The sequence below is a fragment of the Pagrus major genome, chromosome 17 (genome assembly GCF_040436345.1).
Source record: "Pagrus major chromosome 17, Pma_NU_1.0".
Taxonomy (NCBI): domain Eukaryota; kingdom Metazoa; phylum Chordata; class Actinopteri; order Spariformes; family Sparidae; genus Pagrus; species Pagrus major.
This window is the reverse complement of record NC_133231.1, coordinates 14,871,833-14,885,232: the sequence shown is the minus strand read 5'-3', so window position 1 is coordinate 14,885,232 and position 13,400 is coordinate 14,871,833. Positions and strand designations below refer to the sequence as shown.

The window sequence follows — 13,400 nt, the reverse complement described above, 5'->3', positions numbered from 1 at the left end:
AAGGTCCTGAACAAATAAAGAGGACCGTGGAGGAAAGGGAGAAGGATCATCTCAAACAATCTCCCCAAATGGAAACTACATCAGGAGTACAATAAATGAAAGCAAGTTTGGGGAAATCTGCTAAATCAAAACTGCACTGGCTGCTGGATGGTGTCAGGCACACTGATGTGGGCCTTTTCTACTTCAGGATCAAAATGCCACCATACAAGATCTTCTCCTACACAAAACTCCCAGTGTACATTGATGTATTGACGATTTAGTATATTGCATTTAGCACAATATTATTTTTATAGAATATTTTAATTATTTTTAAGGCAAAACAGTAATATTTTATGAGTCATGTTGGTATCATATTTGACTTCACAGGGGATCTGCAGCTTCCATCTCCGTCTGTGAAGGTTTAAGATGAAGTAACCTCCTGCTCTGTGACGCACACCTGCCCATCCATTCCATCTCAAGTCACCTGGAGTCGCTCTGAAACAGTCATGCTCCAGTCAAAGAAGCTGAATGACTGGAAGTGGGAAACAAGGTCAACCCTGACCTTTGACCCTCAATCTGCTGACTTTAGACAGCCTTTAAACTGCACAGTGCAGCACAGAGAAAGGGAGCAGGTGAAGAGCTCCACCATGCTCTGAGTATCACCTTTCAGCCTGCAGCTACATTAAGAAGTTTCAGATCTGTGGTTTTTAATGTTTGTCAGTTGAGAACCACAGAACATTTCACTGCACACTGTAATGTCATCTGTCACCAGCGTCACTTATGATCACTTATCTCCCACTTAAGATCTTGTGTGTTGTTGAAGGTCAGAGCAGATTTACTTTCAGAGATGCTTCACTGTTTAAGGCTTCTCTCAAGGTTTATAGCCTACATGTTTTATTATGTCTGATCAACACTGAATACTATTTGAATGCACCTTTATTTGTGTGTTTACTGTTTTTGATTATGATCTTTTTCAAAGGCCAAGTAATTCAAACACAACTTGCAAGATTCCTTCTTACTTCTATCTGTAGTTGTGTGTTTTTTTTTTACATTCAGTGTCTTTGGTACACTTGGCTGCAGCTACTAATAGAACAATCCTGCATTAACTTCATAAAAGTTATGTCAAGTCGTTGTCTAAACTGTTTTAAAAAGGCTGACACATGCTTGGTAATTGAGGTGTACTGTATCTCCAAAAGTTAATTTACCTTTACAGTTTATAATCAGTCAGGGGTTTGGCCGAGGCTAGAGTAGGTTGGTGTTTGGTGTGTTTGACTTCAGTTCTCTTATCAGCTAAGATGTCAAGCTACACAAGGGTTTTTCCAAATTGACCCAAATACAGACAATTTTCTCTTCATCCTTTCAGTTGATGAATGGACGAATAAACTCTGTGTACACAAACATTTACAGTACAAGTTTCTGAAACTCATAAAGTCAATTTAGATGGAATGAAAATAAATCTATTTGTAAAATGCTGTTACATTATGAACACAGATGCATATTTTCAATGCATCTGTGTTGCAGTGGTGTGATAAGACAGAGCACAGTTCACATAAACACTTCACTGGTATTCAGCAGGAAATAGGTATGACAGCTGTGCTCTCAACTTACTGCTCTGAAAAAGCGGAAGTTCAAAATCACACTGCTGTAAAATGTGCACTATGTGATGCTATTGACTGACTGATGTATAAAAATGAAGAGTTGTTTAACATGTTTGCAAGTCCAATATAATTTATTATTTAATGGCTATGTTGCACAACACATATTGATCAGACAAGCGGTCAGGAAAAGATCTGAACGAGAGAAACAACCTCTGCAAACTCAAGTGCATTAATTAATATTTGTAGACATGAACAACATTCCTCATATATGTGAGTTACAGGAGACAGAAAAATAATACTTTTGTAATATATAGAGAAAAATGGCATATTAACACTTTTTACAACTTTCTTTGCCCACATCATTTGTTCCTGCAGTGAATTCAGCGATGTTACACATTGGCGTATATTGCGTCATCCCAGTCAGTCTGTATAGAAAGAAAACAAGATTCACTTATTCTGTTCTGTCATGCATGGAAATAATAAATGAATTTAGAAAACTTAACATACCTCCATGTTGCCATATATAGGAGCATCAGGATACATGTCAGGGCACTGTACATCATCATAGTTCTTCTCAATTCTGTGTAAAGAATGCAGACAACAAACTTATCAAATTTACCAAATAAACACACACAAGGATACTGCAATATTACCTTACTTGTGACACTTTACAGCATGAGGAAACTTTCATTTAAACTGTGGTGAATAGCTAAAAACCTTTTTGTTGCAGCATACTCAGGGAGCTCCACATTTTTGTCTGCCATCATGGTGCTCAGTTGAGATGTTGGTGCGTCTCCAGATCTCCCCCTACTGGCAGAAAAATGTTAATCAATTTAGGCCCAAAAGAGTTAACTATTGAAACTTTGCACAACCACTGAAACGCAGCTGCAATAATGACCACGGGCTGTCATTACCTATAGGAATTTGCAAGCTGACTTCCTGCTTCGGCAGTTGTTAAAACTATGTGTTTTTACTATCATTATGTGTTTTTTTTTAAAATGTACACGCTTAAAATGTCTTTTAGGATTTAGATTTGAATCCTATATAGTTAAAAAAAAATATATAGCTAGCAAGACAGACTGAACATATCTCTTCTTACTTTCAATTCCAGGAAACAACTTACCATTTTTTAACAACTCCCACTGCTACTAAAAGGATCAACACAGTCACACCTGCTCCAACGGCAATGATAATATAAAGACTCTGCATCTTACCTGCTGACACAGAAAAAATGTCACAGTTTTCTTATTCTCAATATACAATCCATGCTATATCTTTAGGCATATGTCATACATTCTTGAAATTTTAAAGACTTTCTTACTGTTGACAGGTAAATAGAGGCTGGCATTGCCCTGTGTGTTGTTAGCCAGACAGAGGACAGACTCATAAGATCCCAGCTCTGCCTGCAGAGTGCCGATGGTAAGAGAGCCATGTTTCTCTATCTTGGTGCTCGGCAGGACTCTGTCAGAAAGCACAAAATAGACTCTGCTGGGAGGCTTGGACTCCACAATGCACACACACTTTACCATGTCTGTCCCTGAGGAGCAGGATGACATGGTCTTCACCTCAGGAGCATCTGTAAGGACAATAAATCTAGTTATGAATTACCCATACTTTTCCTTTATATGTTCAAATAAGTCTTTGCCTTATCATGACATTTCTTTCATGTTTACTTACACAACACATTGAGCTGCACAGAGCTTGATTTGCGGCGTCCTATTGTATTAGTAGCAGTACAGTACAGGCCTCCTGTGTGGTGTCTGGAGATATTTGGCAGCATGAAGATGTTCCCCTGATGCAGCCGAGCACCAGTTTCATTCTGCCACTCATAGCTGCTGGCAGGAGGATTGGCATCACTTGAGCATTTCAGACGCACAGCTTCTCCTTCCTTTACATCAGACTTGTACTCAACCTTCACATGGGGAGCGTCTACATGGAAACATACAATTCATAATAGTATTTATGGAGATAAAAATAGGTGTCATTTACACACTGGGGATGCTGGGGACATGTCCCTACTACCTTTTTAAATGGTAGATTTTGTCCCCATCACTTTTTGAAAACATGATTTGTTAAAAATGTTTCGAAAAATCGCACCAAGAAATGTTGATTAACAAATGAAAACAGCTGACTGACATGCACTGGTGCTTTCTACAGTAAATGTGATATACGCCTTTTCTTAACCGCCCCAGTAAAAAAAGAGTGCCTTTGACCCACAGGTAATGTAACCAGTCAAATGTTTTCATTGTCACATTTGAACTTTTACACAAATAAAATCTGTCTCTTCAGAAAATAGATAACAAAACACAATGCAGTAAAAAAAAAAAATGTATATGGCAATTATCTGCCTGCTAAAGGAACACCTAGAGTATGATGTCTCTGGTGGTGAAGTAATATGCTTGACATGCACGCATGACAGCATCTGTGATGAAGATAAATCTAGTTATGAATTACCCATACTTTTCTTTTATATGTTCAAATTAGTCTTTGCCTTATCATAACATTTCTTTTATTGTTTACTTACAAAACACATTGAGCTGCACAGAGCTTGATTTGTGGCGTCCTATTGTATTAGTAGCAGTACAGTACAGGCCTCCTGTGTGGTGTCTGGAGATATTTGGCAGCATGAAGATGTTCCCCTGATGCAGCAGAGCACCAGTTTCATTCTGCCACTCATAGCTGCTGGCAGGAGGATTGGCATCACTTGAGCATTTCAGACGCACAGCTTCTCCTTCCTTTACATCAGACTTGTACTCAACTTTCACATGGGGAGCGTCTACATGGAAACATTCAATTCATAATAGTATTTACAGAGATACCGTAGACAGGTGTCATTTACACACTGGGGATGCTGGGGACATGTCCCTACTACTTTTTTAAACGGTAGATTTTGTCCCCATCACTCTTTGAAAACATGATTTATTAAAAATGTTTCAAATTGACATGGTGTTGAAGTCGTGGTGAAGCATATTGATGACTGTTATTTGGTTGATCAACATTATTATATGTTGTGTGCTTTGGATTTTCGTACATTTTGACTCTGCAATAAACTATGCCCTTTTGATGCACTGTTATAACATTTATTTCCTGCCGTGATTATCATTGGTTGATTTAAAAAATCTCTCTTCATTCGAGCCATTATATCCCCACCACCTTTCAATAGTGACACCCTTGATGGTGTATGTTCACATTTTGCACTCTCTTACAAAGTAATGTCAAAGCTGAGCTGATGTCAGAGCACATAAACAAGCAGGATAAGAGTCTACGGCCAAGCTAGCAGCCTTGTTAGCAGCCATGCTAGCATCTCTGTGAGGCTTTACTTAGGCACAGCAGTGCCATGAACTATTAAATGCTACCACTAGCATTGCAAAATATGCTCTCAATGGCTATTCCCACATGCTAATCTTTAGCAGGTATAATGTTTACCATGTTCACCATGTTAGTTTAATGTGTTACCATGCTAGCATTTGCTAATGAGCACCAATGACAAATAACAACCAAGGCTGGTGGGAATGTTGTTACTCTTGCAGGTATTTGGTCATAAATCCAAGTCAAGCTGATAGCTGTTAGCATGACTGAAGAGTGGGGGTGTCACAATAATAATTCAAAATCGAAAATTGATCGAAATGAGCTTTCAAATTCTATCATCAAATCAAAAAGAGAATTGTTGATTTCTTTCCACAACCACCTACTTTGGACGCATCAGAAGAAAAAAAACAACAACGCTCCTAATGTGACAAAGCTGGCTTACTGGTAGCCTGCAGCTGCACCTCAAGACTCTTATCCGGTGTGCTCGAAGACAGTCTGACTGACTGGTACCAAAGGTAACTCAGACTGTGTTGGAGATCTTGAATTTATTTTCTTATTGAGAGATCCTTTATTGATTTGTTTGGGAAGAGGGCGTACTTGGGACGGATTTGAGAAACCCAACTTGGTAAGAAACTGCTTTTCTATCTTTTACTGGTAATTGTTGAATCCCCAAAGGCTGGTGTTTTTTTTTTTTTCAAATCTGGAATCTTTAATTTGGTGAATATTATTTGAACTTCCTTAACCCCAACCTGCTACAGTCAAGCTGTTGTTATAAAATACCTCTATCTCTTTATAGAAGAATTTGACAATGTAAATAACAGATGTCAGGGCATAAAACCAGTGATTCATTGATCTTCATGAATCCAGATGTGATGGTCTAACAATTGCATATCTATCAGTGCTGAAAAAAAAAAAGTTGAAATCTAAAATCAAATCGAATTATTATTGGAGGATTGTGACAAAACAAAATCAGAAATCTTCTGTCCATCATGCAGCCACCTAAGACAATATAAACGACAGTAAGGGACAGCATAATGCTCTTTTTCAACTGCAGATAAATACATTATGACTGTAAATCCTCTGACTGTGACTAAACCTCCTATAAGAAGCATCGAAAGCCACTTTATTTGAATGTAGAGCCTATGTGTTGGTAAAGAGCTTGAGTAAAAAAAACACTAAATCCATTAGGTTACATATACTTTCTGCCAATTTTCCTGCTTTTTGACCTCAGTGTGGTTTTGAAAAGATTCTTCATTCTCTCTTTTGGCGCTTTCTTGTTCCAATTTTCATAAAATAAAATGCTTTTTGTCATCTTTTATTTACTTTGATCCATTTTGAAAAATACCGCATAACAGAATTACTTACTTACTCCCATATGTACTTACATTTTACGTTGAGGACCTTAGATGTTTTGTGGTGCCGCCCTCCCCGGTATGTTACGGTGCATTGTAAAGGCTTGTTATGATCCGCTCTGGTAGGGTGAAAGGTCAGAGTTGATGTAGCTCTCCACTGGCCATCTTCAAGCTGATGTGGTTGGACATTTGCCTCTCCAGGGTGATTCCAGGTGAAGACAGGAGGAGAGGTGGAGCAGGAGTGAGACACAGAGCAGGACGCAGACACATTTTGACCCTCGATTACCTCCTCTTTCACAGAGAAACTGATGGGACTTAGTTCACCTGTAACAACAAGAAAGGTCATGATAGGCGATAGCAAACCCCAGGAGGCTATTGCAAGTAAGGGGGAGAACTTTTGGTCGTCTTGGCTGCTCAAAATGATGATATGTCTTTTGAAACGCTGCACTCTGGCTTCAGTCGTTTCAACATTAAAGATTTTGGAAGCACTTTAGTTGACAAAAATTCAAAAAAGGAAGGCACAATATGATGGCACCATGGCATATAAAATTGAGTGGATATAATTAAATATCCTAAATCAATTCAATAGTAACCTTGAGCCAAAACAACCAAAAATATTAAGTAGATATAACTGAAATATTAGATACACCCTATAAAGATATGTCCACGAAGAAAGGCTCAATATGATAGATAGATAGATAGATAGATAGATAGATAGATAGATAGATAGATAGATAGATAGATAGATAGATAGATAGATAGATAGATAGATAGATAGATAGATAGATAGATAGATGGATGGATGGATGGATGGATGAATGGATGTTGCCACAAGGCAGGTTTCCCGTGAGGACTGATGACTTCCTAAATTTCTTAACTAAACTAAACTAAATAACTAACGTTATTGTTGATGTTGAAGAATACTGATCTGGAATAAATAGTTATTGAAACTGATCAAGATAATTATTCTATTCTCAAATATTTCAATCAAAACTTACAGAAAAAATTAAGTAAATATTGAGAATATGATTTGTTGTTGTTATGATTTGAAATATACTTAATAGATCTAAGTTGGATTTTTAGCCATTTATTTTGACATCGACTTCACTGATATTCATAGATTTTATGAAGATAGTATGACTTTTTGTTGTTGTAATATTTACAATTCATTTCATTATTTCTAAAGTGTACTTTACTTGAGAATTTACATTTTCTGCATCTTCCACGACCATCACTCCACGATATTTAGGAAGGAAATATTGTACTTTTTACTCACTATATTTATTTGATACATTTCGTTGATAGTTACTTTGCAGATTATATATCACATCAGAGCCAAATTGATAATTTTATTGGCAAATAAATTAAAAAAATAAATAAATTAGAAATTAGAAAAAAGTTGAATTAGAGCATAAAATTGAATTAGAAGGAAAATTAGAAAACTGCTGAATATCAGATCAGATAATCGGCGAGATGGCTAATTGGTCAACACATAGTGGCATATACATGTAAATATATGCATACTTTACTTTATTTAAGTATGACCTTTGGGTACTTTTTACAACACTGGGTAAAGGTATGGACAGAAGGATACTTCCTGTTTTATTTGGGTCGTGCTGCTGAACAGTAACAACAACAACAAAAACAGTAAGAAACAAATCATGTTGGTTTATAAGTACAACTTAAAATTTATAATGGTGGCGTCAGTGGCCATCTAGTGAGCTAAAACCCTAACTCTGGGCAGAACATGAGTCAACATGGGAAGCAACAGCTTGTTTGCTAATAGACTAATATAGTTTAATATATTGACCTTATACTATGCTAACGGAGGCAGACGGACGTCATGCTAGAAGTTATCCACACAGACGTCATACCGGTGCAAATCCAACCGTACGTTTACCACACGCAAAGTCACGGGTAAGCTCCATCGTTCGCTACGTCTGCATGCACAGTGAGCGCATCTCTGGTACGTCACCGTGACGTATGACATCACTGTGACCACGCTTGTACTCTCCATCATCGCCATGGAATTTGTTGGCGAACGTATTGACGTTAGTTCTCCACTCGGTTAGCTCCGGTGCACCCCTGTCCCGCGCTGTCGGTTTTTCCATTCACACAGACGCCATCTTGCCTCTACTGCAGCACTGTTACTAGTATCGGCGCATGATTCCCGCCTTGAAAGGGCAGTGTGCATGGGGCTATAGTTGCATCGCAAATTTAAGGTTTTAGTCTGATTTCAAGTTTTGTGAGAGATAAAAAAAACAAAAACTGCTGCACAGGATTTAACATATACGAATTCTTAAAATGGGTGGCACGTGTCTTTTCCAGAGAAATGAAACTGTTATGATCGAAGCTATTTTAAGAGCCAGTTAAATGCAAAAAAGGAACTGGGAACAGTTGTTGAAGCCTGGGAACCTCCGTTAGCACTGTTAGTACTCAGCTGTACTGTCAGAGGACCTCATTTAGGGTGATAATTAAAAATGTAACTTTCAAAGTTAAAACAGGTGAAACAAAAACATAGAGGTTAACACTGCTATACAGTTTAAAGTGTCCTTTTTTCAAGCTGTGGCTGTTTGTACAATTATAAAAACATTTCGTGACATTTCTGAAGTAGCAAAAATAAACCAAATCAATTATTTTTCTGACTCCATATTCACTGATTGCTGATCAGGACAAATGATTGGTGTCAGGACCGACTTATAAACACATTTCTTAATAATGTTCTGAATATTAAAAGAAATTTATGGGAACAACACTGGAAATAAAGAGACTGTACTGTTAAAGATGTTTGTTGAAAGTTACTAATATATACTTACTGATCATTGCGATGGAGACTTTCTTCTCTCTGTAAGAATATTTATCATGGCCTGCCATTTCGATCCTGAAATAAAAAGGCCCGCGGTCACTTTCTTGAAGAGGATCAATCTTCAGTGAACAACTCTTCTGACTGACGTCTCCAACCAGCTGTGTCCGACTCCGATACTGCTCCATCGTTTTAGACTGCTCTGGGTGATAAATGAGCTCATTGGTATCGCTGAGCCACATCCCGGTGAACTGAGTGATCGTTGTCCCTGGATTTGGGTAGTCAAATGTGCAGGGGATCACCACACAGGATCCAGGGAGACCTTTGACTGAGGATGGCACCTTAACTGTCCAAGATGAGGCTTCAGTCTGAGGAACTGAAAATTTCAAATCAAATAGTACAAAGCACAGAATAAATCACAACTTAACCTGGAAAATACAAAAAAAAAGAGACAAGAATACAAGAAAAAGACAAAAATCTGTTTAATCGTACTTCTTGTGATGCAGAGTATCGAGATTGTAACATACCTTTGAAGCAAAGGCCCCAGAAAACCAGAGTCCATTTTACAGGATCCATCTCGTCCTCTCAGGGTCAGACCTGCAAATAAAGTGACACATATTTCCTGACTTGTGCTGCTGTGCTGTCATTTCCTCCTCGTGTGAAATGACTTGTCTAGTTTCCATTCCACTTTTAATCCACTGTGTTACACGCCAAATCAAACCTTTGTCTCATCAGACTTCTATTGGGGTATTATACCATATTAATCATCATTAATCTTTTTTTTATTTTTTTACTTTTCATTCTAAGTATGTTTTGGGCTCTTAACTATTCTCACCTGTGTTGTATATTTTCAGGTTTTACTATCATGAGCCAATACAAAAAAAGTATCTACTCAGCTCGTATAATTACTATAATTCTTTTATTTTGTTTCAAATTGTGTCTCTGCTCTGCATTCCTGGGCTTTAGCACAATGTGTGCCATCCTGCTGCACTCACTTCCTTCTTCAGACATTCAGGAATTTGATTTATTTTAGTAACTACGACTTCTCCAGTTTTATTTTTGCATGGCATGCTCAACACTTCATGAATCCTAGAGGTCATCACCACTGAGCAAACCAAAAAAAACCCTCACATATTTGTTGGTAACAATTTATTTGGATAGTCCGACTACAGGGAGTTTTCATTAGTAATATTTCAACAGCTTATTAGTTGAGATTCAACAAATCATCTTCTATACAGATGTGACAATTCATGGACAAACATACACAATCTCAGAATTACTTTTTTTGAACTTTAACTATTCACTCATCCTATACAAATGATCGATAAATTCTATACAAAATATCCAATAAACAATATGGAAACCAGTTTAATAATCTTTGTTGAACATTCTAATGCTCAAGTAATGTTCATTTACTCATAACATAATACAAATGTTCAACAGTACATTAGACAAATGTTCGACGTATGTTCGAACAAAGACTGTTGTTATTGTTATTTTTATTGATGTTGACCATTCGTAAGCGTTCATGTAAAGGGGCACATTTTGGATTTTGGAATAAGACAAACTCAAAAAGGTATAATAATAAAGATATATTCCCATATAGGAATAAACAAGCTGTCCTCATAGTGTCATCCGGTCCACAGAACGCTGCTTGAAGTGAGAGAGGTCGATACATAGAAGGGTCCCGCAAATATAAACAAAATATATGAATGAAATTGTGTTGTCCTTTTGAATCGGGACTAAACTCTGATTAAAAGTTCTTCCCCAAAACTACATAGTGAACATTTAAAAGTTTGCATTCTTTCGTATGAGTATTCTCACAAATTGTAACAGTGGAGTTACAAGTTAATCTTCAAATTACAAAAAAAAGTGCCTTAAGCATGTAAGTTAAGTATGAGAGAGAAACACTTGAATTGTTGAATCTCAACACATAAGCTGTTGAAATATTACAGACACTCTGATGCTGTTGCTATAGGTGGACTTTCAAAATAAAGTGTTACCCATTTTTTTCATGTAAAGTAAAAACCTCACTCACCACCTTTAATTATTCATTTGATCCCCCGGTCTTTGAAGCATTACAGCCTCATTAACTTGTAAGTACTTCAATAAAAGAATAACCTTTACCGATGATTCAAACACTTTGGCTGCAAAATGGCTGGATTAAGCATGACAGTAACTTAATAGAGCTGCTAATTATTTGTTAAAGATAAAATATTCTACTTTATTATTTGCACAGGCTGTGTGGTAATGTGTTTGCTCTCTAACCTGGAACAAAGTAGAACAGGAACCAGCCGAGACCAAAATTGGACCACAGACACTCAAAAAGTGAGAACCACAATCCAAACTCTGTTGAACTGAAAATAAATCAAGAGGCCACAACAGAATGAGCTGCACGGTCGAATGTATTTGTCCAGAAAGTTTTCTCTCATGTCAGGTACAAACTGTATATGTGTATACGATGTAATAAAATGATAGACAGTAAGATCCATGTTATTAAAAAAGATTTTCTGAAACTACAGTGCTGATTGAAAGCAACGACATGTAAACCCATTAAAAAGTCCACAGAACAAGTAATTAATGACATTTACTCTACCTTAAACTGTGTCTATCACTGGTGCAGAGACAAGAAGACAGGATATCCTTTGGCTACCTGATGCCTGCAGCTAGTGAAGTCATGTGATGTGGTGACTGATGTGTGACTTCTGTGTGGGTTGTTAAGATCTGAACAGTGTTTTAAGCTGGTACAAAAAAGGAAACGTGTTTACTTTGTCTTCCATTTCACTAAAAGGGACTCATCACATCTTAATGTGTTACTGGACCTCCCTTCCTGTTTATGAGTTCACACCTTAAGTCGTTTGGTCAACGAGAAAATTGTCTCAGCAGAAGCCCATGTTGCAGTGGCTTCACAGAGGCTGTTTCTCCCTTCAGACATCACTGAGAGGATCATCTTGCTGAGTTCTGCTGTAGATTTAATTACCCTCTGCGAACTCAGTCATTCATGGACCCTGATCTCCAACAAAAGCAGGGTTCAGCATTGCTCCCCTTTTTGGATAAGAACTGTCACTGTCTTGGGCAGCTATGTCAACATAACGGATGCTGCTGCTGCGGTGGATCTTTTTCACTGAGAAACTGCGCTTTCCTTTAACTTTCCAGCGATCCTCTTCACACCGTGTCATGAAGTCCTCCAGCTGGACTGTGTCCTCTTTGTGGCGCCCCCAGGACAGTTTCCTTGGAGTAGAAGTGATGAAGCCAGTGGATGTCGAGTTGCCCATGACAGGAAATGTGCTTAAAAAACTGTGAATCAAAAGATGAAAATGAACCTACTAAATATCTGTTAGTAATTACACATAAACTATAGATTCAACACAAATGGTTTCTTACCTGGTCACTAAAACAGCTCACAGTGACGCAGCTCCTGGCCAACACACAGAAGTTCCAACAGTGAATGAGAGGTGCTCAGGCTCCTCCATTTTAAAGACAGTCCTGCAGATACGCTGTGGGCTTGACCTCGTCCGCCATCAAAGGAACAATTAATCGTATCTCTCGGGATGAGATTAATCACAGCAACAACAATACAAGTTTATCGCTGCTGATTAATGGATCCAATTGTCTGTTTGTATTGATCAGTCAGTTAATCAATCACTGGCAAATCCTTCAATCACAAACACACAAAGAATTCATACATGTCATCATGTTAGAAGTTCTAATTGAAGATATTTATTGTGAGTTAAGGTCTTCCTCACCGCTGTTTGATTTGTGTCATGTTTCGTCGCTCTACTGTTGCTACTAAGATATAAAGTATATGTAGAAAATGAAAGGTATCTTCTGAAGGTATCTGAAACTGTGATGAAGGTCACTTATAAAAACCTTTTTTTCAAAATCCTTCAGACAGTGTGTCCTCCTCCTCCAAGTGGTGTTAAGTTCAAGAATTGATGACTGATTTGACCAAAATCAAGACTTTTCTGTCATAGGTCAGGACCTGTCAAAAATGTATGTCTATTGTCTATTAGTCCCAACTTAACTAAACTCAACTGCCTTAAAAGGCAATTATTATTGTAATTGCCTTTATATACATATATATATATATGTATATATATATACATATATATGTATATATATACATATATCCAACAGGAAAATTACTTAACCAATGACTCAATCTATATTTGATGCAAAATCAGAGTAGGCTACATTAGGAGTTGAAAGAACTGAATGACAAAATAATGACTTCTTTTTAATTGTGGGCGCAACAAAATCCAACACACACTGAGGCCACTAAATGGCTGAAATGTAAAAATATCAGTTAGTATAGAAGGCCTTTGTATATTATTCAAATGACAATTATTCATTTTAAAA

At 37.4% G+C, this 13,400-nt stretch overlaps 1 protein-coding gene across 1 annotated transcript; it reads right to left on the bottom strand.

The window, feature by feature from the left end:
- Positions 1–1,702: 1,702 nt before the first annotated feature.
- Positions 1,703–11,393, bottom strand: LOC141012192 (myelin-associated glycoprotein). Its single transcript, XM_073485608.1, has 11 exons — positions 11,310–11,393; positions 9,569–9,638; positions 9,055–9,417; positions 6,272–6,562; positions 4,102–4,353; positions 3,255–3,506; positions 2,899–3,153; positions 2,701–2,791; positions 2,295–2,387; positions 2,085–2,157; positions 1,703–2,002 (listed from the first exon to the last, which is right to left on the bottom strand). Exons 2-11 carry the CDS (start codon positions 9,615–9,617, stop codon positions 1,967–1,969), a joined length of 1,755 nt encoding a protein of 584 aa, XP_073341709.1. The 5' UTR covers positions 9,618–9,638; positions 11,310–11,393; the 3' UTR covers positions 1,703–1,966.
- Positions 11,394–13,400: the final 2,007 nt, after the last annotated feature.

Bases quoted from the DNA above. Each gene is read 5' to 3' on its own strand.
- LOC141012192 (XM_073485608.1), bottom strand. From the start codon at position 9,617: ATGGATCCTGTAAAATGGACTCTGGTTTTCTGGGGCCTTTGCTTCAAA. The intron at 2,792-2,898 runs GTAAGAAAGTCT...CTGTGTCAGCAG, and splicing joins CCTCTATTTACCTGTCAACA to GTAAGATGCAGAGTCTTTAT. The intron at 2,388-2,700 runs GTAAGTTGTTTC...TTTTTCTGCCAG, and splicing joins GTGGGAGTTGTTAAAAAATG to TAGGGGGAGATCTGGAGACG.